The sequence below is a fragment of the Podarcis melisellensis genome (genome assembly GCF_964234715.1).
Source record: "Podarcis melisellensis genome assembly, chromosome: 1".
Classification (NCBI taxonomy): Eukaryota; Metazoa; Chordata; class Lepidosauria; order Squamata; family Lacertidae; genus Podarcis; species Podarcis melisellensis.
In genome coordinates this window covers 83467651-83495171 of record NC_138528.1, presented here as the reverse complement: position 1 = coordinate 83495171, position 27521 = coordinate 83467651, and the positions used below count along the sequence as shown (strand labels likewise).

Below are 27521 nucleotides of genomic sequence, written 5' to 3'. Positions count from 1 at the left end.
GGTCCGATCTCTTGCCCTCTATGGCAACTGAATGAGCCAGGTCTGTACTCCAATCAAAGTCTTGAATCAAAAAGGACAGGCTAGATTTGCAGCAGGAAATTTGAGAAATCCCACTGGGAATTTACACCAACGGTAGCCATTTTCACCTGCCCCCAGGGGTCATCTGCCATCTCCCCAGCTCTCAGAAAGGTGTCATCCTGGTAACCTGGCAAGCATGACGTGTGCTCCGATTGGCTGGAGGGTGGGGAAAGCCCACTGTAACTTAACCCAATGTAGGCGGAAAACCCCTTAAAATTGGGCTGTGGGTATGCAGTTTTCATCCCGCACCAACCATCAGAAAACCACCTATGCTGGGTTGCTCATGAGATTAGAAGCCCATTTGTAAATAGCAAGGTTAGGTTAGATATATTGAACCTGTTGGTTCAAATCTATTTTCCATATCCTGCTTTGTCCATTTGCCTTCCTTTTCATTCTTCATAAAAATTCATATAATATGGCTGTGGGGTCTAATGGGTGTTTATGTGAGTTTTTTTGTAATCTCCCACATGCCTAGTTGCTGAGTGTATACTACTGGGGTTGAAAATGGGGATTTCACAGGGGAAAGAAGGGATTGCAGTGAACACCAACGTGGGGAAGGCAACTAGATGCCAGCCCTGCTGTTTCTGATGAATTGAGAGAGATCTGAGAAATGCAGGGTGTGCCGACTCAGGCTACCTTTGGCAGCAATTGCTTTGACCTCCTAGACTTCACTCCACAGAGTTGTCAAGGTTTAACAGGAAGTGTAGTGGTAGCAATTACTGGATAGTTTTGGCATTGGCACTGGCTTACTTTGCAAGGCCATTGTGAAAGGATGTAAAAAGCAGGGTCCTAGCCCCCCGCTTCTGTTAAACCTAGTAAGGTGGTGCTCTTGTTGTTTTTGGTAAAGAGATAAAAAGAGGTTCTGGCTCTCAAGACACTGGGTGTGTCCCCCAAACAGATGCACACCACAGAGGCCTCCTCCCTAGCTGCTGGCCTTTTTGCAGTGCCGTCACAGAATCCACAAAAACCTCAATTATTGCGATATAACTGCCTCTGCTTCAGTCCCTTGTTAGTGTAGGACTGCTGATCAAGGCACGCTTTGTTCTCCGGAACGCAGGTCAGCTAACTGGTCATGCAACATACCCCAGTCATTTCTGTGCTCCAGGGCACCCTGGAAGAAGAACAGATCACACTCTTGCCAGGAATGTCCCTGGACTGATTCTGGAAGAAACTAGGCTCTCAGCTAGCTTGGCATGCATGGAAAGGAACAGAACCACCATGAAAAAAGAGGAACAAGGGGTGATGAAACTGGGGGTGGAGATTGCATAATTTCCCTGGTCTGCTCAGCACAGTGTCCCCTACACGTTTCCTCAGATTTCAGCTACCTAGTAGAAGGGAAGCCCCCAAAGAAGGGGGCAGCAAGCCTTGACAGCTTAACAGGCCTCTGTAGAAGGAGGTTTCATCAGTGACTATGAAAATAGTTACTTGAGGTCTCCTGGGGACACAAAGATCACCACCAGGCTTGCTGCAACACTCCGTATGTTGTCACTGGAGTACCAGGCAAAAGTGTAAACCCTGCACTTTAATCTCCCTGCACTCCCCAGAAGTCTGCAACTGAAGCACTTTTATTAGACCAGTGTTTCTCAAACTCAGGTCTCCACTTGTTGTTGGACTACAACTCCCATCATCCCTAGCTAGCAGGACCAGTGGTCAGGGGCAGTGTTAGAAACTGAGTTATGAAAGCTAGGAGCTAAATGGCACCTTAAGCCTAGGTTATGGGTACAACAACAGAATGTCTAGATGCACTTTTTATAACAAGAATACAAAGCTGAAAATAAATGAATTGCAGCTAAAATATTATCTTCGTTTTCAACATGGTCTAGTCATTCCCTGGCCCATCCCCCTAATATTCTTAAGAGGGAGGGTCTCTTCTCCAGTCTTCAGAGAATAGCTGGAAGTGGAGAAGCAGATTAAGGTCCTCCTTTCTTTACACTCTGCAGTTTTAATCTGAAATCTTAGGCACAGTACTGTACCCAGAGCTCAAACTGCTCACACTAATGAAATTCCCTGTTGCAAAATGTGCCTAAAAGGCTGGGAGGTTTGAACACTGGTCAGGGATGATGGGATTTTTATTCCAGCAAAAGTGGAGAGCCAAGTTTGAGAACCCCTGTTAGACTGTGAAGCCACAGCCCATCTTAAAAATCAGTATTTTCCTATGCAGGGCAATTCTCAGAAGAACAGCAGCATCAGTTACTTGCAGAATCGAAGCCAGTTAGGAATTTGCATCATCTCAACAAGGGGGAACCAAAAGAAGTTAAAAATCATTTTATTATTAAACACCAAAAAATAAAAGTTTCACAGTTAAAATTGTCCCAGGGAAGACAGTAGCTTCCAGTGTGTCATACCCTGAGTGCCCAAATATCTCCACATCCACAAAGTGTAGGAGAGAGTTCGCATATCCTTGTGCCCATAGCTAAGGCAACCCTTAGGAATGTTCGACCAGCACAGGGACAGATTCGCAGCATATGCACCTGGCCAGTCTGGAAAGTGAGGCCTACACAGCTAAGCAAAGAAGGTCAGACAATTTCCCAAGTGCCAGGCCGCTACCTGGATCAGAACTGTCCAGTTTTGTGTAGAATCCAGGAGAGTTAGGATCTCCAGTAGCTGCTACCCAAGAGAAAGTGACGAGTGCACATGGAACTGCTGTGGAAAGCTTAGTCCTGGCTTTGGGGCCACCCTGAAGCTTCTTCCAGTCTAACAGGAAGTAATATGTGGTCAGACTGCGGCTGGCTCACCTCTTGGCCCTGTAGGAAGTGACCTACACAGCCACCAAGAGGTCTTGCAAATGGCCAGGATTCTGTACTGTCAAAACAGAAGACAGATACAAGCTTTCCAGTTACAGTTCCCAGATGCTGCTGCGATTTGCAACAGCCGCGAAGTTCAAAATGGTGTCATGCACCACATTCTAGGAAGTGGCTCAAAAAAGAACTTGTCCTTCCAATCCGACAGGGACAGAAACATATCAGTCAGAGCTTCTTTGGTTCAGTCCAACACCTCAAGAACGGTCTTCTGGAGAGCAATGGAGAACATCTCTTCCCAGGGCACACGCAGCCATTCTACCAGATCAGCCAGCAGGTCTGGACATTCTGTTCGCAAATGCCAAGTGCTCTCCACCTTCAGGACCTGCAGAAGAAGAAGGCGCAGTTCAGATGATCAGGGAATGGCCATACCCAGCAGTAAGCCCCTGGACTGAATTCAGCTTGCAGTACTAAGTATTGCTAGGTCTGAGTTCTACCTCCTGACCAAGCAGAACTGCCCTTCCTTACTCAGACCAGAGATGGTCACCTGCTTTTGCAAGGAACCAGTAGATTTAGCTACGAGTAAGAGAGCAGTCCTGCAATAATGCTCACCTTTCCCAAGGAAGCATTTACCCCCTTCCATACAAGCATTTTAGTATCCCGGAAAGAAGTGCTGATGCTGTGACTTGTACCTCATCGTAAAGTTGCAGCTTCATGTCACAAGGGGAGAAACGGTAAAGTATAACACCACAGATGCTGCTGATTGGTTCACTCCCTTTCAGCCGGGAGCACTTCTTTGCCTGCTTCTCAGCGCCAGTGTCTGAGGCAGCAGAGGGTGGGATGTTTTGCCACTGGTGATCTTCTTCCACCAGGAAGATATTTTTATGGGTGCTGAGCACAGTCACAGGAAAGGCAGAAGCCCCTGGGGAAAAAGAGGTTGGACAGTCGGCTTATGCAACAGAGTTATATCAAGCCACACAAGGGTCTTGTTGAGGCTGAAAATGACTCCAGGAACAGCACATCCATACCTTGAATGAGGTATGCCAACAGGTAGAAGAAGGGTCTGGCCAAGCCACGTGCAGCTTCTTTTGCTAGGTCCTTTTCAATCAATGGCCTACAACACAGACACAACAAGACTGAGGCAAGTCCTCCACCAAATTCACTTTCCGTTGTTGCTCCTATCCTAGCCAACCACTATTCCTCGCCTGCATAACTTACAACTTCCCACTTTGTGTCCTTGTCACGACAGCACCACCTGTAGGCTAAAACCTCATTTACACTGTACAATGGGAATAGGCATCTTACCACAATGGATGCTGCGGATTCATTTCCTCCACAGTAACATCTGGGATTTTCCTCCTGATTTTGGCCGGCAATTCCTCTTTGAGATCTGGAGAGGATATTGAGGGAAGTTATGATGCAACTGTGATACTTGGGAGGTTTCAAGGTAAATTTCCAGGGGAAAGGTCTAAGCCAGGAAGGGCCAATTCTCAAGACTAAATTTTGCTGTGTCAGTGAAGAGAGCCCTCCTTCACATAGGGCTTGGATGGGTGGGTGGGAAACCAAACAGCAGCAGGGAAATCACACAGCAGCAAGCAGGGAGGACTCAAGTAGCTAGAGTTGGCTCTCTAAGACCATCTGAGCAAAGGCTACAAGGCAGTTAAGCCAAACCAAAAATAAAGAGGAATTCTATTGTATCACACTGCATTAGCCTCTAGTCAACAGGCTTAGCGGAACTGCACTGACCACAGCACTTGTTTGGGATTGTCACACAAGCCACCATTATTCTGGTTACTTTTCTTCCCTGTCAGCACAGAGACAAGATCAGGGAAGCTTGTACAAATGCACACACAGCCCCATACACCCTCTTACATGTCAGGCACTGGAGAAATCTTCTGCAGTGACTCTGGTTGCGAAGCAGCAGGTTATAGGAGGTGCAGGGATTCGCAAACTCCATATGCAAGCTTTGATGGCACAGTCCCACCTCCAGGCAAGAGAGGTCAGACAGGCAGTGACTGTCCCCCTTCTTCAGCCAAGCAGACGGCTGTCCCCTGGTGCAGAAGAACCAAATGTGTCAAGTCAATGCAAGGTAGGACCCACCTTACCCAGCAAGCTCAAGAAGGGTTGTTTTTTTGGCAGAGACTAACACCAAGAAGGGATAAGAGTTTTCTCAGTCAGGAGCACAGAGCTCAGGAGAGGAGCACGTGTTTTGTGTGAACGAATATCCCAGGTTAAATCCCAGGAATCTCTGGCTAAAGGTTTTCAGGAAGCAGGTGATGGGGGAAGTCCTCTGCCGGGGACCTCAAACACCTATTTACTAGTTAGGGTAGTAGACAATGCTGGGTAACATGGGTTGAAGGCGTTATATGATTTTAATAGAGGTCTTTCTTTATTCGGGAAGGTTCTCTTTGCTCTAGCCATATCAAGTGGATGTCAAAACAGGAAACAGAACACAAATGAGAACTGCTCCAATAATAGCCCTTCTCACCTAATCCGCCCTGTAATCTCCAGCACATGGAAGTGGGTGTCTGAAGCCACCAGGAGGGCCAAGAATTCCCCAAGTCGGCCATTCTTCACAACAGCCACCTAGAACCAAACATGGCAGAAGGCAGAGTCTTATGAGCCTCAGGAAAAAACACCAACCTACATGACTGTCAATGTCTAAGTTAAATCCAGATGTGTTCCCACCCACCTTAAATGGTCAGTATTGTGGAGAGCTGCCTTTCTTACCTTCAGAAAGCACTTGAACTCCTCTGTCCTGTCAAAGACCTCCATGTCCAAATAAAGCTTGAGTCGATGATCCACAGAGGAGAAGTCCTGCATGTCCATAGTACTGTGGGTGGCTGAGGGGGAAACAGAGTTTTTAAAAAGAAAAAAAAAGTGGGGTTGAGCAGTCAACGGCAGTATTTTAACTTTGCAACCTGGTAGTCATTGGTGCCCGTATCAAACTAGAGCTATTACTGCATCCAGACTGGGTTTATTTCAGCTACAAGGTCATACCTGAATTGGTCACAGAGTTTAGAATCCATCAAAATAGAGATTGTTAGGCCCATCTCTTTTGAAGGCAAGCCTCCCTCTGCTAGAGTATGCTTATCATCTGACTAGGTTCCAAGCTAGATAGATCAATGGAAATGTGGACTACATTCTGAAAGTTGCTAATGGGCTTCCCAATACCAGATCTATGCAGAATTCCCCTTCTGTGCCATGTAGCTTTCCCAGAATACATGTCCACTCACCCAGATAATATTATGGTCTATGAAACCCAGCTCTAATAGAAAGCCTCTCATGGCTCTTCTACAGCTGAAGTAGGGAAAAGGCACAGATTAGAACCAGGGTGGGAAACCTGTGCTGTTGGGAGCACAACCTCTGACCATTAGCCATACTGAGATATGATATCTGCTATGAGAGGTGGTCGACTCTCCTTCCTTGGAGGTTTATAAGCAGAGGTTGGATAGCCCTCTATCAAGGATGCTTTAGTTGATATTCCTGCATTGCAGAGGGTTGGACTAGGGACCCTTTCCAACTCTATGATAGGTAACTTCAGGATCACAGATGCTCCTACACAGAGATGGGAGTAAGCTGGCAACAATGGAGGTTGTTGGCAACCCTCCCCCCCACAAAGAGCTCCATCCCCAGCCTGAATTAAAGCAATCTGCCTGCTGTCCCCTTACTTTGGCACTACCAATCCAAATGCAGCCACCACCAAACCTTCAGCAGACATTTACACAGACATTAGCAAGTCACCTCCTCTTGGCTGCATTCAAAATTGCAGCTGAAAACGAAACAATTCAAATAAATAGCCACATAGTGCTCTTAACAATCAGCAGATGGAGCTCCTGCTTCATTTCTGCAGGAAAAAAACAACAATTCTATTTATAGGAATACCAGCCTGGGCAGTGGCAGGAGTTAAGGCAGTTTCAAAGATATTAACTAAGGTTAATACTGAGTCTTGGGGTAGAGGATGGCATTTCTTTTAGTATACCTCTACCCCCTCTAACTGTGCAGAATTCAGTGCTCCCCTTGACTTTGCAGACCCACCCCTACCAGGTTGCCAGCACTCACGGGGACTCAGATTCCAGTGTTCCTCCTGCTCCATGCTCAGGGAGAGCTGGGGAGGGGTGGGCCCACGGGAAGGGCCATACTGATAGCTCCCCAACAGGCCCCCGCCATTGGTATCCGTTTGGCTGAGGAAGGAGTAGCGGCCCCTGGAGCTCAAGCCACTCTTGCTGCCACTGCCGTCCGCCCCTTCCGAACTGCGGGAGCTAGAATGGGCAGCGCTGCCTTGGTCACTGCTCAGCTCTTGGATCCGGGGACTGGAGCCGGTTCCCGTTTCAGAGGTAGTCTCTTCGCCAGTGTAGAACTTTCCCGACTCGGCCTCCTGCTGGCTTTCCCCAGGAAGCAATGGAGTGCTGGAACGCCCCTCGCAGGGCAAGATGACCACATGGTCGCTGGAGCAGCTGGGGCAGATGGTGGGCTCACTGAGAGCAGTGGCACCTGAAAAGGAAGAAGAGGAACATAGCAGAACCTGGTCTGGCAGCCGCAGTCCTAGTTGCAAACTAATCAAACACCAGGCTCTACTCTCAGGGACCCAAAGTCTAACATGTTAGTCCCTTGCCGCCCTGCCTTCTCCTTAAGGGAGTTTCCATGTGCACCCCTTGATGCTCTGGTCTCGCTGGCTAATTATGCAGCAAAGCACTGTATTCATCTCTCATAATCAACCTTGAAAATATTAAGAAAAGCAAAAGTTGAATACTATGTCAATGCATTCCCCCACCCCAAAGGAATTCAACCAAATAGCCAAGACAATGACTTATGGTTAAATAACACAACACTCTCACAAAGATGGAAAGCTAACTAGAAAAAAAATATCAATATAATTCATAGCATTATAGAGAAATTTAACAGCTGGGCAGCAAAAGTCCTACCATAGAAACATGCAGATGTAGCAGAGGACTAAACACATCTAGGAAGACGGCAAAGTAGCTGCAGTAGCCAATTTACTCATTCAAAGGCTCCAAATCCCCTAGACACAGGTTCAGAAAGTGATGTGATGACCCAAAGTGATGTCCCAAAGAGAGCCCAGCCTACTAACCATTTTAGATCTCTCCTCTTCAAGGGAGAAAAAATCAGATTATAAGTGGTCAACCACAGTGTTTCCACATTCCAATGAGTGCTTTGAACTTATAGGGCTTTAGCACAACCCAGTAGGTATGACCCCCATTTTGCAAAAATATACCCTGTTCATCCCATACCTTGTTCAGAGAAAGCTGAAGCGTCTATAGTGAAGCCTGGATTCTGCTGTCCAAGTGACAAGAATCCAACAAATTCCTGTTTGCATTTTAGACACTGGAGCTTTGAACTTCCCTCGGCCTTCTTCTGGTTTTCCTCCAGGGTGGGTCCCAGCAGCCGGAGCAAGTCCTTTAAAAAAAGAAAAAAGCAATAAGTGGGCAGAACAGCTGCAGAAGAATGCGAGGGCAGCTGAGATACCACTGCCTCCCTTTACACCAGAGTGAATATCACAACTAGCACCTTTCTTAGCCTTGGGCAGAGAGGGCGGGAGACCAGGAACACCGGAGGAAGCACTGCACTTCTCTCCAAGCTGACTAGCAGCTGATTTAGGACAGATAAGGTGAAATGCAAAATTTATAGAATTTGTTGCCACAAGATGCGGTGGCTCAGATGACTTTAAAAGGGGATTAGACCTTTCGTCCCTGAATTTGTCCAACTCAAGTGCATATTAATCTTGGCAGCATTTTGAAACTCAAGGTTTGAAGCCGTATGTCATGGAATGCCAGTACCTGGGGAGCAGGAAATGATCATCAACTTCCATGCCCTGCATTTGGGTTTTCCACACCCATCTGGTGGCAACTGAGGGAAACAGAATGGTAGACTAGATGGGACCACTGACCTGTTCAGACAGGGCTGCTCTTGTGTCCTCAGGAGTCAAGCTGGCCCCACCTCAGAGACAACATCCCCTCTCTAAATTTGGGAAGCTAAGGTTCTGCAGGGGCACCCTCCCTTTCCACTCCAACCTGAGCTGTGTACCAAGCACCTCCTCACCTACCTGCACACACTGCTCAGGGTGGTCATCCAACACTACGTATCGGCGCTTCCGGCGGTCCTTGCGGATGTAGCTGAAGTGCAGTGTGAGAACAGGAAACACCCGCTCCAGGTCCTGCCAGGAAGAGATAGGTTTCTGGTCAGAACAAGCTTCCCAAATGAAAAGAAACCTGCCCTGCTCGCACTCTCTACACAGGCACATTGCAATGCAGACCGCTTTGCCCAGCCCCTTTAACTTGGACCAACCGGCAACTGCAGCCACTTGCTGATCTTAGCACAGGTTGTGTGTCTCTGCATTAGGAGTTCCTTGAAAACCTCTCTGGCAAGGTAACCCAATAATGTGCATCCCCCCGTTCTGTTAGCCATTGGGGTGGGGGGAGAGAGACAAGGAAGAGCTACAGAGGACACTGAACTGCTCACCTGCTGCTACTAGTCATGACTATGATGTACCTCCACAGTTGGGAGGCAGAAATGCTTCTGAATACCAGTTGCTGGAAACCACAGGAGAGGAGAGAGATCTTATGCTCCTGTTCTGCTCACTAGTTTCCCACAGGCCTCTGGTTGGTCACTGTGAGAACAGGACGCTGAACTACATGGGCCATGGGCCTGATCCAGCAGGCTGTTCTTATGTTCTGAGATTTCAGCAAACATCGCCCACATATTTCCAAGCTCATCTTCACACCTATAATGACTAGCAACTTGTTTGCTCCAGATGGGGAGGTGGAAGGTTTATCATGACACTGAATTCTGCAACCAATGTCAGACTATGCTTGCATGGCTGAAACCAATTATGGAATGTAAAACAGCTGTAGTGAAGTGAATATAGGGAACCCACCACACCCCAGAATGCCTCCTTTGAAGAAAATGATAGAGCAGACCCCAAATACACAGTGGGGCGGGAGTCATGGATAGAGCCCACCACAAGGCTCTCCTGGATATTTATATCCCAGTGCAATGCTGCTGTGAATAGGGTGGTTTTCTCCTCTCAGTGAGATTAGCTAAATATTGGGCAAAAGAGAACTTTATCCTCCACGTACTGTTGAGGTGCCCTCTCTACATGCACTACCAGGTACTGGTGCTCCGATTTCTGTATCATCTGAAGGCAACCAAGCAGGCTCAAGCTACCACAAAACCTTAGATGCTTAAAAACAAGGCTGACACTGTCATTGTTGGGAAATAATAAGTTGTTGGGAAATAAGAAGAAAGCTGAACCCAAGGCCAGCAGCAAGTGAGAGGAAGGACTGGTTTTGTCTGGGGCTTTCAAATTCCTGCAACCATAAATGCAGAAACTGTGCAAAATGGTGCCAGCACCAGCTACCACTCACCCAGCTGTAATGTGATCATGTGCTTTATAGTAGCAGTAGTAGTGGAAAAAAAGAAGTGGATTTGAAGCAGAAAGTATGGACTAGAGTAAGCAACTCTGTTTCAGGAAAAGAAAATAATGTACTGTACTAAGTTTCCTATTGACAAGAATTCTCACTTGCTTGGTAGATCTGCCCAGCCTGATCTACACGGTATGTCACACCCGAAATAATCTAATATACCTGTGTACTGCCTGAAGGAAAGCTCATTGGAAAGAGCCAGCCAATACTTGCACACAGTCATTAGACAATGCTATACTGGAGTTCATGGTGGTCAGTTTACTGGAAACCCTGCCTCCCACAAAAGCAACTGGAACTCACCATCCTTCTCCACTGCATCTCTGAGGTTTCTATTTTCCGAAGGCTTTTCAGCTCCAGCTTGCGCAAAACCTTGCCTTTTCTCAGCTCCACCTCCATTATGTGTCGGGAAGTGATCCGCAAAAAGATCCAGTCTGGTTCTGGGTCACAACCATCTTCTATCTGGCTTACCAGCACAGGCTGATAGAGCTCCACTGCCAAGATAAATGAGAACATTAGTCCCTACCTATTTCAGCATCCAGAGTTCCAGCAACAATGAAAGTCTGCAAATTCCCACATAGTCAAAGACTGCCTATGGAAACTGCAGGGTTGCAAAGCCCACAGAAAGCAAGGGACAAGTTATGGCAATGCTTTAACTAAAGCAGATATGAAATTAAGGGCACCGCGTGATGCAAGCAAAGTAATTTTCTTGGAAGAATCTTGTCACATAATGTAGCCTGCCCTAGGGCTGGAACTGGGACATCATGTACCTAGCTTCAAATCCTGGCTCTATGGGCTTTCGCATGCCCATCATTCTCAGCCAATGATACCTCTCAGTCCAGGAGGACTTAATGTCACTCTGAACTCCTTTTGAAAAAGAAATGCTATGTGTCTTACTGTCAGGCACAGAGAGAGCCCGGATTCCCAATTTCTGTATGGTATGACGAGATTTGTCAACACTGAACAGGAAGTATTCCCCTTATGAAAGATCACAGATATGGCATCTGGTTGGTATTCAGTGGTAGAAAGTAAACACAGAGTTGTGAATTGTTAACTATTAACAAGCAAATAGTTTTCAGCACCCCAATTCAAGGTGTTATTTCTTGGCAGCAGCGGGTGGGTGGGTAGGGAAAATCCGCCTCACAGAGAAACAAAGGGTTTCCTCCATAAAAGCTACCCAGAAGGTAAATAAAGGTCAAGCCCAAGCAATTTGGGATCTCCTTTTTCCATCAGTAACATGCCAAGGGCTTGCTAGCTTAGAATGGCATTACCTTTTTGCACTTTCTAGGAAGAAGAATCCTTTACTTAAATTGGGGGTGGGGAAACTTGTGGCCCTCCAGCTATTGTTGGCCTCTAGCACCCATCAGCCCCAGCCAGGATGGTCAACAGTGAGGGCTGATGGGAGTTGGAGGCCAACAGCATCTGCAAGGTCACACGTTCCCCACTGTTGATATGAACAAAGTGTACTTGTCAATGTGTATCCACACCACAAATATGGTATCAAAATACCCAGATTTTAAGGCAAGACGAACTTGCATGTTTTCTGGTCATTTAATTGGTTTTTAATTTAATTTTTTTTTGGCAACATTACAAATTCTACCACCACATATTAGGGATGTAACAGAAGCTAGGACTGAGCACATTTAGTATTGATTAAGGGGGCCCAGGCAGGGCCTCTGCACTTTGAGACAGACTTGATTTTTTTTTGATTGATGGATTGATGGGTGGATGGACTTTGCATGAAACATTATCAGACACTGTGCTCTACTCACACCTATGCAGAGTCCAAGGCCATTCAGTAAGCTGCATATGAACATGTTCTAGAATAGGGGCAGCCAACTTCCGTCCCATAGGCCTAATTAGACCCAGCAGGTCTCCCCATAAGGCAGTTTTATCGAAGCCACTGTCCTATATTATGTCAGATATGGGGCAGGTAAAGACACAAAAGGGGCTTGTAGGCAATGGACAGGTGAATGGCTCCTCCTACCTATCCAATTTGGCCCACAGGCAGTGGGGGACATCAAGATCTGGCTCACATTGACCAGCTCTGATTCTCCTTCCCTGTACTGGAGGGTTCAGTGAGTCCCCTGTTCCAACAGGAAAAGGACTACACATGGGCATATTCGCAGCTTAAGGCCTTGCAGAACAAAATGCTTTAGCCAGGGATAGAATGCAGGCAAAGACACAGGCAAAGGGTATAAGACATGACAGAAGTCAGACAGGAGGGGAAAAAGAAAATATAAATACTATAGATGTCTTTCACCGTGGTGGCATCTTTTGAGATTTCAACACTAACCGTATGCCAGCCCAAATGCCCATTGCCTCTCACCTTCCTATGGAAGTGGACAGTGAGCTAAGAGCAGAAGCATTTACCTTCTGGTTTTTCCTCCTGGCGTTTATCTTCTTTAACTGGCATCTTCTCAGTTTCCACTGCTGCCTGGGGGCCTTCTGCCAGGATTTCAGGCATAGGCAGCTCCGGTTCCTTTTCTTCTGTGGCCTCAGGAACTTTTTGCTCCTCCACGGTGTTCTTGCTTTGTTGGGAAGCCTCGCCTGAGCTGCCCAGATATTCTACTGTGGGGCTGCCAGAAGGGGTGATGGTTGCTGCCTGTCCATCCGCTTCCAGGTGTCGCCTATACTGGAGCCAGCGGGTACCAAAGCGATCCCGAAAACTGTCCATGCGCTCCATCTCTGCCTGGTGCTGCCGAACTATACCTGTGGGATGACAGACAGCCTCCCAGGTTTGCAACGGTGTCTTGCACACACCCAGCCCCTGGTCATAGCCCCGTTGCCATGTGCCTCACCTGCCGAGACGGGCAGGCTTCTGTACTCATGTTCAGTATCACTGGGCTCTGAAATGCTGGCCCTGCGCACTTTCACTTGCCCCTGAAGGAGAGATAAGCTGTTAAGTTTAGGCTGGAAATGGCTCTCTCACATTCCTTAATGGTAGCATTACAATACCTTAATATTATCATTAATTGCTTCACGCCTTTGGAAAGAAGGCTTTTTTAGAAGTGTCTAATTAAATGTGTTTTTGCTGAAAACCTTAAAGTGTTTTCTTGGCAATTATCCCCCAATTTCCACCACCTTTCAATCAACGCCAAAAAAGAGAGAGCTTGGGATGCTGCACAAAGTTACTAGATCAGTGTTTCTCAAACTTGAGTTCAGCTATTGTTGGACTACAACTCCCATCATCTCTGACCACTGGTCCTGCTAGCTTGCGATGATGGGAGTTGTAGTTTAAGAACAGATGGAAACCGAAGTTTGAGGAGCACTGTAGATGGGTATTTGAGATCTTCTTCCATACTGGACTGGTTCAGACAAGGCTGAAGGATGGGGAGCCTGCAGTTCTCCAAATGTTGGAATAGAGCTCCATCAGGCCCTGTCTGCATGGCCAATGGTTCGTGAGGATAGCTGTAGGAGTCCAACAGCATGTATAGGGCTAAAGATTCCCTCATCCCTGTGCTAAAATATAGTTTATTGTTACAAGGATGAACCTAGCCTCCCCCTGCAAGCTGCTGCACTACCTCCTCCTCTGGCATGGTCATGAGTTCCATTTTGGATCAATAATGCTGCATCATCTAAACCTGGACAATCCATGTTTAATCTGAACTATAGCCAGTGGAAACAAGCCAACCACAAACCATGGTTAATGAAGCTGGCTTGTTTTCAATAGTCATAGTTAAGGTTATCCATAGTTTAGGGAATTAATGACACACTGAACTGCAGTTAATCTAAGAATGGAAGCAGAAGCTTATTACCTTTGTGTGGCTGCACTGGAAGAGGAGTGGGAGGGCATTCAAACCCTAGGGAGGCTAGCCTCATTCTCATAATGGTAAACCACATCCAAAGCATTGCTATTGTTTATGTTCCTGCAACTCCTCCTGAACAAGTTAATGTGAATGATCACATGGTACACAAACCACCAGTAGATGAACAGTCTCCTCTCTCCTCTCCTCCCACAATTCCTGAACACTCCAAGCAGCAAGAACACCTTATTTCTCTTCCGAGGAGGTAATAGGGGTGGTCTGCTCTCTGCAGGGGACTGGCTGTCACTTTGGTCTGCAGCACATGAACTTTCCAGGGCACTGCGGTCTGTCGGGGCCCTCTCTGAGACTGAGGTGCAGAGTGATTGGACAGCAGCCTGATCCAGCTTTGAGAGGTGCTGAAAGAGACAGAATGAACCCAAGAGAAGTAAGAATGGCAGGTTTGAAGACCTCTCTCTTCTTTCACCCTCTACCCTCCTCTTTGAGAAGTGGCTAGCCTGTGCTGTTTTAGTAGCCTTACATGACGATACATCCTTCAGGAGAGGCTTCTGTATAAGCAATAGCATCTGAGCCAACAATACCATTATTGGCTTCCCATTATTCTGAAGGATCAATATATTCTAGATCACACAGAGGATGAGACAGTTTCCAGCAGCAAGAAGTTCTGCACCCCACCCCCTCTTCTTTCCACTGCAACACCTAGAAAAGTAATACTTGTATACCCTACTCACCCTCAGGTCAAAAGCAGACAATGGCTCTTCATCAAGAAGGAACTGGTATTAGAACAAAACATGACAGTTAAGACACCAATAACCCTATTTCCTAGTCACTCACATAACCAAGAAATCAGAAAAGCCCCATGCCATAGCAAAGGAGCCACATAAAATACAGATATAGCTAGATGGTTGGCTATACAAAATGCCTTCTAAGAATTACAATTAAACAAAGGAAAGAGTTAAAAACTGTCCTTGAACACAAATAAAACATATGAACGAATGGGCTTTCTTTACCAGGCATTAAACAGGTTAGTCAGATGGTAGATCTTATTCTAATTGCCCCAGCTAAAAATTTTGCCGTGTTTGCTGCAGATGGACATGGAATTCTCAGGCTCATTCCAGGTATCTTTACCTATAGAGCGTGTGAAGTCAGGAACAGGAAACTGAGCTTCTGGGCTCAGCAAATGGCTAAATCAACATTACCCCTAGTTGGAGAGCGAGAGATGGTTTCTCTTTGTACAACAGGCCCAAGTGATTGACACCTCTTATGCTGCCTCCCTGTGGTGGAAATGCAAGTCCTGCATCCTTTTATATGGGACTGAGTAGCCAGAGTAGCCAACAAGGAGTTCTGGAGCTACAGACCCCAACTTCAGTTCACAGATGGAGAAGAACATTTCGGCAAAAAGTGGGGAGCAATCTTTTTTGGTACACATTTTACACACTAGTGTGTAAACACACACAGGGTTTGCTTCCCATACGAAAGTATTTAAATAGGAGTAGACCAGAGGAAAGTGTCTACAATGCTATGCCATCTTTGCATCTGAGTTGGGATGACCAAATATACTCACATTGCTGGAGATAGCTCTAGGAGACAAGTGACTTATGGTCGCAGGCCGATGGTGCTGATGGAACCCTAAAGGATTCCCCTCCAGGTGCAGCTGTGAGGGGTGGGGTGGGGAGAAAAAGAACAGTTATGTTTTATTTAACAAAACAACACTGCTAATTGCCAGAACTTTGTCTACTTCACTATGGATGTAGCCAGGATTTATGGGGGCAGAACCTCAGTTAGTTAAGTATTTATTATTGATTTACTTGATGGGGGGGGGCAGCTGCCCCCAGGATATGCCCATGTACCTCACTGCCTTTCCCCTGCACTCTTGCTAGGAAAATTTGAATTCTACTTTCCAGCTTCCTTCAAGGAGTTCCTTGACCTCTTTTATCTTATAAAACAACCCTATGGAGGTAGGTGAAGCCAAGAGGTGGGAAATGGGCTGAGATTGCTTAGCCCGGAAGAGTTCACTAGAATTTGTACTCAAGTTTTCTTAGTCCTGTACCCTAACCATTATACCACACGGGTATTCAGAACAATTCCCTTCCTACAAGACAGGGAATCCATTGTAAGTTGGAGAGCTATATGTTAGGAGTGTCAAAGGCATCTACTGTCTACTATCCTTAAATAACAAGGCGTCCTTCCTCAAACAAAATACAGTCCTATAATATGTTGTCTTACTCAAATGCCCAAACCACTAAACAGACACTAATAAACTGACCAACAATCAGAACCAGTGAAGTGCAGTGGTTATAGTGTCGGGGGAGGCCTGAGACCAGGGTCCAAATCTCCCCTCAGCCATGAAGCTCACTGAATGACCTTGGGCTAGTCACCCACAGTCAGCCTAGCCTACCTCACAAGGCTCTGAGGATGGAATGGGGAAGGGGAGAAACACGTGCATTGCCTTGAGTTCCTTGGTGGAAAGTTAGGGTATAAATGCAATAAATAACCAATCAGGTTGGTTGCTCACTCTTCTCAGGTTGTGCAGCGATGACAGTGGTGCCAACGCAGTATGTTCCAGCAGCAGGTTATAGGCAATGTCCAAATGCTGAAGGCTGGGAAGCTTTTCCACACCTATGGAAAAGGAGGTAGAGTAATGTCGGAAGAGAACCCTTCTCCCCAATACTGTGCCACCCTGTGGGCCTCCTTTCTTCAGTCTGGTACAATGCGGCATGACCTAGTTTCCAGGCTACCCCTCATATCAGCAGCTCTACAACAGTCTTACCATTAATGCTATCAAGCTGGTTGTACCGCAGGATCAAGGTCACCAGTTTAGCCTGGCTGTGTAGCCCAAGTTCAGGCATCTTGGGCAAGAGGTTATAAGCCACATTTAAATATTCCAGCTCTGTCAGCACCTGCAAAGAAAATAAGGCAGTTCTCCACATTGCTCATCCATGTTCACCGCCTCCCTGCCACACTGAACAACCTTCAAAGTGAACCCCCAGCCCCGAGAACATATTGTTAACGTAAGGTACACATGGCAGATCAAAAGAGCAGAACCCAACACACTCAGGCTCATGACAGCAGAAAGATAAGAGAGTTCTTGGCAGAGGGCTTCTTTCGCTTAAAACTGTTCAGGAAATCTGCCATGGCTGCACATGATCTCTGCTCTTGCTCAGACAGCCACATGTGGCACTTGGGGGGGGGGGTAGGAGAGGCATCAGCATCACAGTAGGAGGAGGAAGCCAGCACCCAAGGAGGACTGGCAGTTCTCCCAACACAGACACAGCTACCCATTTGAGAAGCACTTGCTGTTAATTGCTAATTTAGTTTGTATACCATTTGCATTTTTATGCTGAAGCCGCCTTCAGTTTCTAGTAGGAAGGCAGGATCCAGACTTCACGCAGAAACAAAATCAATCATGGAAGGAACACTTGGGAACTAGAAGGCATCTATTCCATCCCTGGCAGAGGGGAAGGCTCTGCCACATAAACAGCCCCTGAAAGACTAATAGTATGAAAAAAGCAAAAAGCCAGGGGGTGGTGGAATGAGTGCCCAGGGTCTAAGATTCCTACTGTAAGAAGAATTATATAGTATAAATAAAGCAGCCTCACATTTAACTATACAGTACACCAGAAGGTGAAGTCTCCTCTCAGGCTCACAAGAATGTTTTACTTCAAGATTGGGGGGGAATTCTACTCAAGTATGTGGTTTTGTTAAACACAAAGTAGGAAATCACCCATCCCCTTTCTACCACATCCACAGTTCTCCAATATATGTTACCAAGACTTGAAAAGAGTCAACCCAGCAATAAAGGAAGAAGAAAGGATGTAGTTGCTAACTGCTCATAATGGATTTCAAAAGAGTGGTACTGAGCCCTCTGCCAGATACTTACTGTCAGGTAGCGCTCACAGTCCTGGATGAGATTATGACTGAGATCCAGAGCTTTCAGGGCATTCAACAATTGCTTATCAGAAACAAGAAAGAAGGGATAAGAGGTTAGTGATGGCAACTGAGTCAACCCCATAGAGCAAGCAGCCTCAAGACTAGGTGGCCAGTTATGGCACAGCCATCCAGAAGCCCAAGTCGTACTTGACCTACTCAGAAGGACTAACACTAACAAGAGGACTGTCAGAATGAGAAACCCAAGCTGCCAGAAAACAATTGTACAATTGCCCTCTGTCTCAGTATTCCATTAAGGAAAATGCCATTCTCATCACCTACTACATCTCCCCCAATTCTCAGTTCTCCAGCATACCAGTGAATCATCCAAGGCTACAATGGAGTTATAGCTGAAGTTGACAGTCTGTAGTTCCAGCCATGGAAGGGCAGAACTGAGGTCCCCTCCACATGCAGAGATGATCTCCTGCAGGATAAAACACAAGTTGACAATGAAGAAGGAGCTCCTTTGCATCTTGCCTACCATCTTATGAACTAGCCCCTGGAGCAAGGTCTAGAATAGCAGTTTGAGCTACAGCAACTAACAGATGTGTAAGCCCCCCTCAATGCTGTGAACAGCTTCACAAGCTAATTCCTGCACATCAAACAAAGGCTCAAGAGAAAGCCAGCTGGCAACTCTACCTGGCTAGCATACTCCACAAGAAATTTTGAGGTGCTAGTTTTAGTTAAATCACTCCTGACCTGAGATAGTTTTCAGGGGTAAAGGGGACATAAAAATCTTTGGGAGCACATTCATGCAACTGAGCAGCATGCACAGTGTGAGTCTGTGACAGTCTCCCTTGAAAACAGCTCTAGCACCTTCCTTCCTAAGGTAGAAAGCAATCAAGTTAGGCATCTTCACTCACCTTCAGAGAGTTCACACATTTGGAACAGGTTAAAGCCTCCAACTGAGAATAGACACACCGCAGGCCCCGCAGATAGTGCAAAGGAACACACTTCAGCTAAGGTAAGGAGAAAGCCGGGAGAAAGAAGAGGGCAAAACACATAAAAAGTCACATAGGCCTAAGGGCTCTTCTACAGAAAAGGGCACACATACTTTTAGGCCCTCATTATTTTCCCCTTGAGAAATTATTCCGTGCATTCCTTTCCTTAACCAAAGACTTCCCTCGCCTCCATGTAACAGCATGGCTAAATTCAGTCTTGATTCCTATAAAGGCCAGTTCTCCAAATCAAATATTTTGATTCTAGATTTAGAAAGTCTTACTTTAGTCCAAAGTGCGGGGGGGGGGGCGGGGAATTGCTCGGCTACTGTGAGAAACTATGGAACTCCCACTCTAGTCCCACCCACCATTCTGTGCATGCTATGGACAGCACAGATTCTCACCCCACAGCAGCCACCAGAAATAGGCCAAGCCACCATCTAGCCCCTGTTCCAGAGGCTCCTCACCCCAGTATCTGGGACTCACCTCTAAACGTCGCAAAGACTTGAAGGGGAAAATCTTCACATCAATTGGCAGGGCATAATCAGGAACATGAACAAGCTAAAGCAGAAGGAGTAGGGGAGAGTGATAATGAAGAAAGGAACTAGCAACAGGAGTCACCTCTACAAGTCCATTGCCCCACCCTGCAGTATGGTAAAAGGTAAAGGACCCCTGGACGGTAAGTCCAATCAAAGGAGACTATTGGGTGCGGCGCTCATCTCGCTTTTCAGGCCAAGGGAGCCAGCATTTGTCCACAGACAGCTTTCCGGGTCATGTGGCCAGCATGACTAAACCGCTTCTGGTGCAATGGAACACCGTGACGGAAACCAGAGCGCACAGAAACACTGTTTACCTTCCTGTTGCAGCAGTACCTGTTTATCTACTTGCGCTGGTATGCTTTCAAACTGCTAGATTGGCAGAAGCTGGGATAGAGCAATGGGAGCTCACCCCATCCTGCAGATTGGAACCGCCGACATTCCAATCAACAAGCCCAAGAGGCTCAGTGGCTTAGACCACAGCACCACCTGTGTCCCTGCAGTATGGAGTGCCCAACCCACACCCCAAGATTCATGATTCCCAATCCACAACTTCAGAATATAACATCTCCCCATGTTAATCCCCATGCTATACAAAAGTTAATCCCCATGCTCTACAAAAGTGGCAAATGAAGCAGTGAACAGGCACCAGGGTAACATGTTCTATTATATATATAACTTTGCACTCCAAAACAAAAAACTACCAAAGTTCAGATACTGAGTGGCCACAGCCTGACAGCATGCCACATGCCATTTAAGGGCATGAGAAAGCAAGTCTTGTAAGGAGATTGCTTTTCTCATAGAGATTAGGCTATCTCACAGAGAACAGTGCTTAGGTAAGCTATAGAACATAAACCAGACTCGTTCTATACTTTCGTGACACTCTAGATCGGTGATAGCTAAATGTGGTGCCCATCAGATGTTGTAGCATAACCAATCGTGATACCCTCCAGATATGATAAGAGTACAACTCCTGTCACCCTTGACAACCACAGACCATGCTGGCTGGAGCTAATGGGGGCTGTTATCCACAGCATCTGCAGGACACTATATTGGCTGCTGGTGCTCTAGATTCACACCTATTCAGACCATAGACACCAATTCTCAAACAACAAGCCTTGGATATCTGAAGCTCAGGAACAATGGTTTTAAGGAGCATTGTGTTTTATGTTTAGATTTATACCCCGTCTTTTATTAATTATTTCTTTTTTTCCTTTATATATCAGGAAGACAAGAAAGAAATGGAAAGTTAGCATTCATCTACATTTCCTCCTGGATTCTCCAAACAGAAAAGTGCACCTAGCAGAAGATGTGCGCTAACAACTATTCCCCAACACACACCAGCACAAAGCCCTCGCCATGCCCTCCCCACTCCTTGTTGCAGGGGCTTTGCTTGCTAGCAGTTGCTGCTTCAGAAGGAGTTCCAGGAGTGTTGTCCCAGAAGCTTGATGGATGCACCTGTCTCTTCCCACCCCCACCCACAATTCAGTTAACCGAATTTAACAGGAGGACCAGAATCATCCTGGCAACAGTGCAATATAATAGATGAAGTGTCTGACTTGCAACAGGGAAGACTAGTTTTGAGTCCCTGCTGAGCTATGTGGCTCACTAAGGGCCAAACTGGATTATATGCCAGAGAGCTGCAATCAGATGGTACATCTCTTAAAACTTTTTGTTAAAAGCAACTGTAGAAGATTGGGATCTCAGTGCTGAGGGAATTGAATTAAATTAATTCCCAATTAAAATTGCCTCCAAAAGTCATTATTTGCCTATTAGAATCAAACAGAAGCAAGGTGGGTGGGTATCTCCCAGCAGCTGCTTTGTACAAAAAGAAAAAAAAATCAAGACAACAGATTTGATCATGGATCTCTAATGTCTCTGCTTAACTATCCCCCAGAGTGGATGTAACAATAAAATGGGGGGTAAGGAACCATATGTTGCGCTCTGAGCAACCTGAAGGAAAAGGATTGAAAAAATAAAACACACACTCTTATCAGCATGGTCAGAGTAAATGACAACTGATTCTCCCACATGGTCTCACCAATAGCAACCTCCCTGTTCCTCATCCCCCCACAAAGTAACTCGCTACTGTTCCCTTCACTGTAGAAGTACTATTATTAAACCAAATGCAACTGCATCTAATCCAATATAACAGTGAAATTCAAGAATTGGTATCAGCTAAGGATGTGGGCCCTTTGCCCAGATTGCTAACCAAAGCCCACATTAAAAATAGAACAAAGCAGGCTATTGCACTAGTAGATCACATCATAGTAGCATGTGCGAAGATAGTGAGAATCTAACCAGTAACAACAGCCACAAGGCAGAAGCTAGAGAGGTTCAAAGTCACTCTGAAGTCAAACAAATGACAGTGCATGCTGTGCAAGGAACAAAGTGAAGCAGAAAACCACCTTTAAATACTAAGTTGATTTAAAGTTTCTCAACACAAAGGGCCCTATGGGTCACACATAAGGATGGACCTATACAATATAATAATCAAAATATGTTATCTGGCAGTGTTGGGCAATTACAAACTTCAGAGTTTACACTAGATTAGGGAGGAGGAAAAGGCATGCAGATCAGATACTGTAGTGATGATAGGCTGTCACGAGGGCTTCAGATACAAATAACAGATCTGTGGTTGTATCCAGTGCGTAGGGCTATGTAAGTCTCCCATCACTGCAAGAATTTTCACTTGCACAAGAGGACCTCTCCTTTCCCAATATGCACCACATACCTCTGTTCTGAGGCTTTCCCCTACCCTCTGGATCAGATGTGGTGAGGGGGGAAGAGTCCTGTTGTGCGAGTGGAAATCCTGACACTGACAGGATGTGTTCATTGGATACTGCCCATGGCCCCCAATGGGAATTCTGTATCTGACAGATATCATTGACCCTTCTTGTTGGCTACCAACAAGCACAAATCTAAGACCCTGTTCAATATATACAGGCTCCATGTGTCCTCACAGAGCATCCATTAGGAATGAGACTGCATCAGCAGCTTCCATGTAGATGCTTTAAAGAATTCTCGTATCCCTTTTCATTTAAAAGGTTAATCTGGAACTCGGATTTTCCAAACTTCAAGACAAAATATCCATCCGGGTGAAGAGATTTAATTTATTGCACTAACTCATGCAAACACCAGAGGCTCACAGCATAGATAACGAAAGTGGCAAGCATATTTCAATCCGTATCTGTGTGTCATTGCTGCTCTGGCTAAAAACCTCATGACCAGCAGAGCAAACATACCCAATGGAAACAACCTGAACAATGACCCTAGAGATAAAACCCAATATACACAACTCACCTTGAAGGGTAAAAGTCACAAACTAATGAAGTTGGTTATTGAGTGATACAAATCTTATTTCACAGAAGGAAGATTCTACACAGCACCAAAGAGATTCTTATTAGCATCTATCATTGACACAAATCCGACTCTACCACATCCTTTGCCCTTCTTTCCTGCCGCAGATATCACTTGTTAACTATTACATTATGCATTTTTTAAATAATATTTATGACATTTCAATGATATATTGTAATTATGTTTCATTTTGATGTATATTTATATATTTTGATGTTTTGTACACAATTGGTTTTTGTGATTCTTAGATGGTATACCTTATATATATTGTTTAGAGAGAGATTTAATTTGATGTTACTTACGATGTGAAATTGATGATTAGGAGGAAGAATATATGCAATTTGTATTGTATTTCTTACATAGATTCCTTTCTGTAGGGATTTATAAACTGCTTAGAAAATTCTGTGGGCATTTGAAACAGTATGTAAATTAACTGAATAAAATAAATATATATAAACTGGTGTGCATACTGAGTGATTATATAGAAAAGTTAGTACTATCACACACACACACACACACACACACACACAGAGCGCTACACTGAAGGGATGTAGGTGGTACCAAGTTTGGTTGAACTGTTTTCAGACTTCCTGCCTCCTTCCAAGTCTTTGCCCTTCAGAATGCCACATATTCTATCAGTGAACAAGGAGTATACAAAGATTTTGCCCCTTCCCTCTGCTCTGCCACTAACCCCTGTGAATAAGGAGAAAGGAGGGGAACAGGAATATCCTAGACTGCACCATCAGAATAAATCTGCAAGTCAGGAAATGGATACAAATATTCCTACTTTAATAACTGATGCAAACAGACCTGAAATTTGTAATGCAGATCAGCTGAAGCCTTCCTGTCTCCACGCTTTAACTTCAGTTTATCAGCTAGATTACTTTTCATATTGCCTTACCTCTACCACTACGTATCTCCTCAGTTATTTTAAGACTAAATTACTGAGCATTCTTGAACAGCAACCACAGTTCATCCCAACTCCCTCAATCTGCTTTTTGTCTGCTTGAACAGACGGCACAAATATACGTTTACAGCCAAGAGGAAGCTAGTTCCTTTTCCAATCTTCCACCACCCCCTCAGCCTTATGCCAGTCAGTCCTGGCTCATTCTGCTGTTGCCTACACCCTAATCTCCAGACAAAGAGTAGAGAACACTCGAAGACATTATGTGATTTTTAAAAAATGGGAATATCAGCATCTTACATACTTTTTGTTCTGGTTGGTTAAACAAACTCATCTGGAGGCAATATATAATATTTTTCTTATCAGATCTGTCCTGAATCATGCAAAACTTATTAAGCACACCATCAGACACAAAATGCTGGAGGATACTGAAAGTATGTGCTGCTTCTGTACCAAGTCACATGGCTGCCTGTATTCGTAAAGAGGTAAGAATGCCAATTTAGTAAGGAACTAAGCCATAACTCAACTGGGTTTGGCATCGATTGAGAAAAACCAAGTTTCCCAATTAAGACAGACTCTGACCAAGGAATCATGTAAAACATTAACAGCATTGGGGGTTCAGCAGAGTAGTAGGGAGGGGCCATAGGTCAGCCGTCAAACTAATGTGTTGCATGTACAGTGGTACCTCAGGTTAAGAACTTAATTCGTTCCGGAGGTCCGTTCTTAACCTGAAACTGTTCTTAACCTGAGGTACCACTTTAGCTAATGGGGCCTCCCGCTGCTGCCATGCCGCCACCGCATGATTTCTGTTCTCATCCTGAAGCAAAGTTCTTAACCCGAGGTACTATTTCTGGGTTAGCAGAGTCTGTAACCTGAAGTGTCTGTAACCTGAAGCATCTGTAACCTGAGGTACCACTGTACTAAGGTGCAGGTGTGATCCTGGGCATCTCCGCTTAAAAGCATCTGAGACACCATGCTTTCTGGAGCTCTTGGGGAGCTGGTGCCAGTCAGTACTGGGCTACATGGACCAATGGGCCAACTCAGGCCAAGGACAGTGCATTTTAAAAAATAATGCCTTATAATCATATTTAATTAATTTATTTTTATTTCTAATACTTTTCTGCTACCTTTCAGAGTAAGTCCTCCCAATGTGACTGATGAAATAAAATACAACTAAAATAATTTTCAAAACTATCATCTGTATAAAAAAGTGAGAAATATAGCTACATCAACACCAGTATCCTCACTGCAAGATAAGGCAAGAAGCATAGACCCGCCGCTCACAGACTCCTACTTTGGCACGTACCTTCAGAGAGAGTGTCTTTTGCAAGACATCAAAGAGAAACTGGGCTTGAAGGATGGCAGATGTTTCAGCAGGGTGTGATGAGAGTGCAATGAAGCCATGGTTCTGGTTTCGTGGTAATAGGTGCTGCTCAAAGATCTGAGTGAGAATCTGCAGTGTGGAGGTGAATAAGGTCAAGGTGCTAGTACCATCCAGAATCAAGTCTCCTGAAGAAAAAGAATAAGTAGCATTAATAAATCCATAATAAATCCATACGTACTCCCTACCATCACAAACCACAGAAAGAAAGGTTCATAAAAACATAAGAGCCCTGCTGAATCAGACCAAAGACCGATGTAATCCAGAGTCCTATTTTCTATACTGATCAATGAGACACCTACAGGAAGACTACAAGGACTGGAATTTAGAGGTCTGCCTGTATGTGGCAGCAAATTCTGTAGTTTAATCATGTGAAGCAATACCTTGTTGATGCAGCCCTGAGTCTTCCACTGTTCAGTTTACCTGGATGACCCTGAGTTCCAGTATTACAAGAGAGGCAAAGAATAATTTTATACATCTCTATTGTGTCCTCCCCAACTTGCCTTTTTTCTAAACTAAAAAGCCCCAAATGTTATAACTTTTCCTCATAGGCAATTTACTTCAGCCCCCTTATTGTACGTCTGCCACCATAACTCCACAGTCTTGTCACACCTACTGAATGTGAATGAAGTACTACATGTTACAGTATAGTTATTTCTGATGCAGCAGTCTTAGTTCTGTGCTCATCGCATAATCTTTAAGTACTGGACATTCTTGACTTTCCTGAACCATCACTACCTCTCACACAGACAGAAAATTCCAGTTCAGTGGAACAATATGAAGGGCTTCCTACTCTCCTAGGCTACTCCACCCACACCCCAATGACTTGCAAATCTCTCAATACAGTTTACAATAAAAAGAAAGGACATCAATAAAGAGCTGGTTCCTAGATTGGAATTACAACCATCTTCCTTTACTTGGACAAGAGTCTTAGGACAGGCTGGAACCCTGCCCTACTAGAGTAATAACCTTATAACCAACCACAAGAATGGAAGCACGATTTCTCTGAAGAACTTCCCTCAGTGAATACAGGTTGAAGAACATCCAGCATTTATCCAAATAAAAGTGGCAACATCAATCACCATTTTGCATGTTACATTTTCACTGTATACACATGCTGTGTTTTATGCACACATGTTTAAGATATTAACATGGCGCTTTACTATGTTAAAGATATTAGCACATGCCAATGAATGAATTTAACCTGATATATGCAACAGGAAGTTGGATTAGCTGCATTACCCACCATAAGCATGCGCTGGGAGTAAATTGATGCAGACAAACAAGATGTGAAATGGCTCTAAGGCATTACTGAATAATGTCTGTTAATAAAACTGTGGCATATTGTTTTTTACTCCTTAAAAAAGATAACAATGTCTACTGCAGTTCATCCCATGTAGTTCCTATATTCAGTTATTACCACCAACTCTGGCCCCAAAGCCAAAGTCACACCCACACCATACATTTAAACCATATGGCTTTCTCCAAAGAATCCTGGGAACCATAGCTGGAAATTGTAGCTCTGTGAGGTGTAAACTACAGTTCCAAGGATTCTTTGCAGGAAAGTCATGTGCTTTATGGTGTAGCTGTGACCCCAATGTATGGCCATTATATTACCACCTAAAACAAAGCAAAGAGCACACTTTAATGTGGAGGTGCTTCAAACCACCAGAACCTCACCAGACTCTTGCAGTAAATGGGCTAAGCTCTGGAGCATTATTTCCTTTGGTGTCCCAGGAGCCATCTGCAAACAAAAAGATGAGAATCATCACTTGGGAACCCAAGAGCCCATATCACAGTTACAAGTATCTCAAAACAAGGTGCTGTAAATAACTCACTAGTTCACCAGCCAACCAGAATTCCTGCTCAAGAAAGCGTCTGAGCCCACTGGGCATAGAGATTTTTACACTAACCTCTCAGGGCTGTGATTTTTTTTTAGAGCCACAAGTTCTCGGGCCAACCTAGTGCGGACACCAAAGTCAGCAGCTACGGTGCTCGCACACAGGCACGTGACAGTGACAGGAATTACCCTTATTTCAGAAAGAGGCTGCCCTTATTCCACACGACGCCGCCGACGCCGCCCCGCCTCAGACGGTCTCAGGGGCCTTCTCGGAAGCCCACTGGAGAGAGGAGAGGCGGGAGAGAGGGGAGAGATGACCTACCCCAAGCTGGTCTCCAAACCCCAGAAACTACCCTATGGGGCAGGAAAAAGCAAGCAGCAGGCACATGATACAGGGGAGCGGCTGCCTGGAAGGAAGGCAGTAACCATAGCAACGCCCACGCAGCCTCTCGTACCAGACAACCCCCACCTCACCCCCGCGCACACACACCCTCCCTTACCTGGAATGCCGACGGCCGGTTTCTTACACAGCGTCCCGACCATAGACGCAAGACAAGCTCCCGAATCTTTTACTCACTTCCGCGTTACCATAGAGTATTTAAAGACATGCGAGCTA

General features: G+C 45.4%; 1 protein-coding gene across 3 annotated transcripts; it reads right to left on the bottom strand.

Moving 5' to 3' along the window:
* Positions 1-2328: 2328 nt before the first annotated feature.
* On the bottom strand, positions 2329-27521 carry STK11IP (serine/threonine kinase 11 interacting protein). Of its 3 annotated transcripts, none has more exons than XM_081883948.1 (25): positions 27406-27521; positions 26746-26809; positions 24991-25193; positions 19371-19445; positions 18810-18905; positions 18263-18370; positions 17900-17971; positions 16790-16919; positions 16535-16638; positions 15584-15673; positions 14751-14792; positions 14247-14417; positions 13057-13138; positions 12629-12967; positions 10559-10749; positions 8881-8991; positions 8069-8234; positions 6879-7310; positions 5547-5659; positions 5305-5402; positions 4689-4867; positions 4122-4206; positions 3845-3930; positions 3509-3738; positions 2329-3201 (listed from the first exon to the last, which is right to left on the bottom strand). In XM_081883948.1, the coding sequence occupies exons 2-25, from the start codon at positions 26807-26809 to the stop codon at positions 3061-3063; spliced, it is 3408 nt and encodes a 1135-aa protein (XP_081740074.1). In that variant the 5' UTR covers positions 27406-27521; the 3' UTR covers positions 2329-3060. The 3 variants fall into 3 exon arrangements, with proteins under 3 accessions (XP_081740074.1, XP_081740075.1, XP_081740076.1); XM_081883949.1 differs by lacking the exon at positions 27406-27521 and adding an exon at positions 27228-27329; XM_081883950.1 differs by lacking the exon at positions 27406-27521 and adding an exon at positions 27095-27145.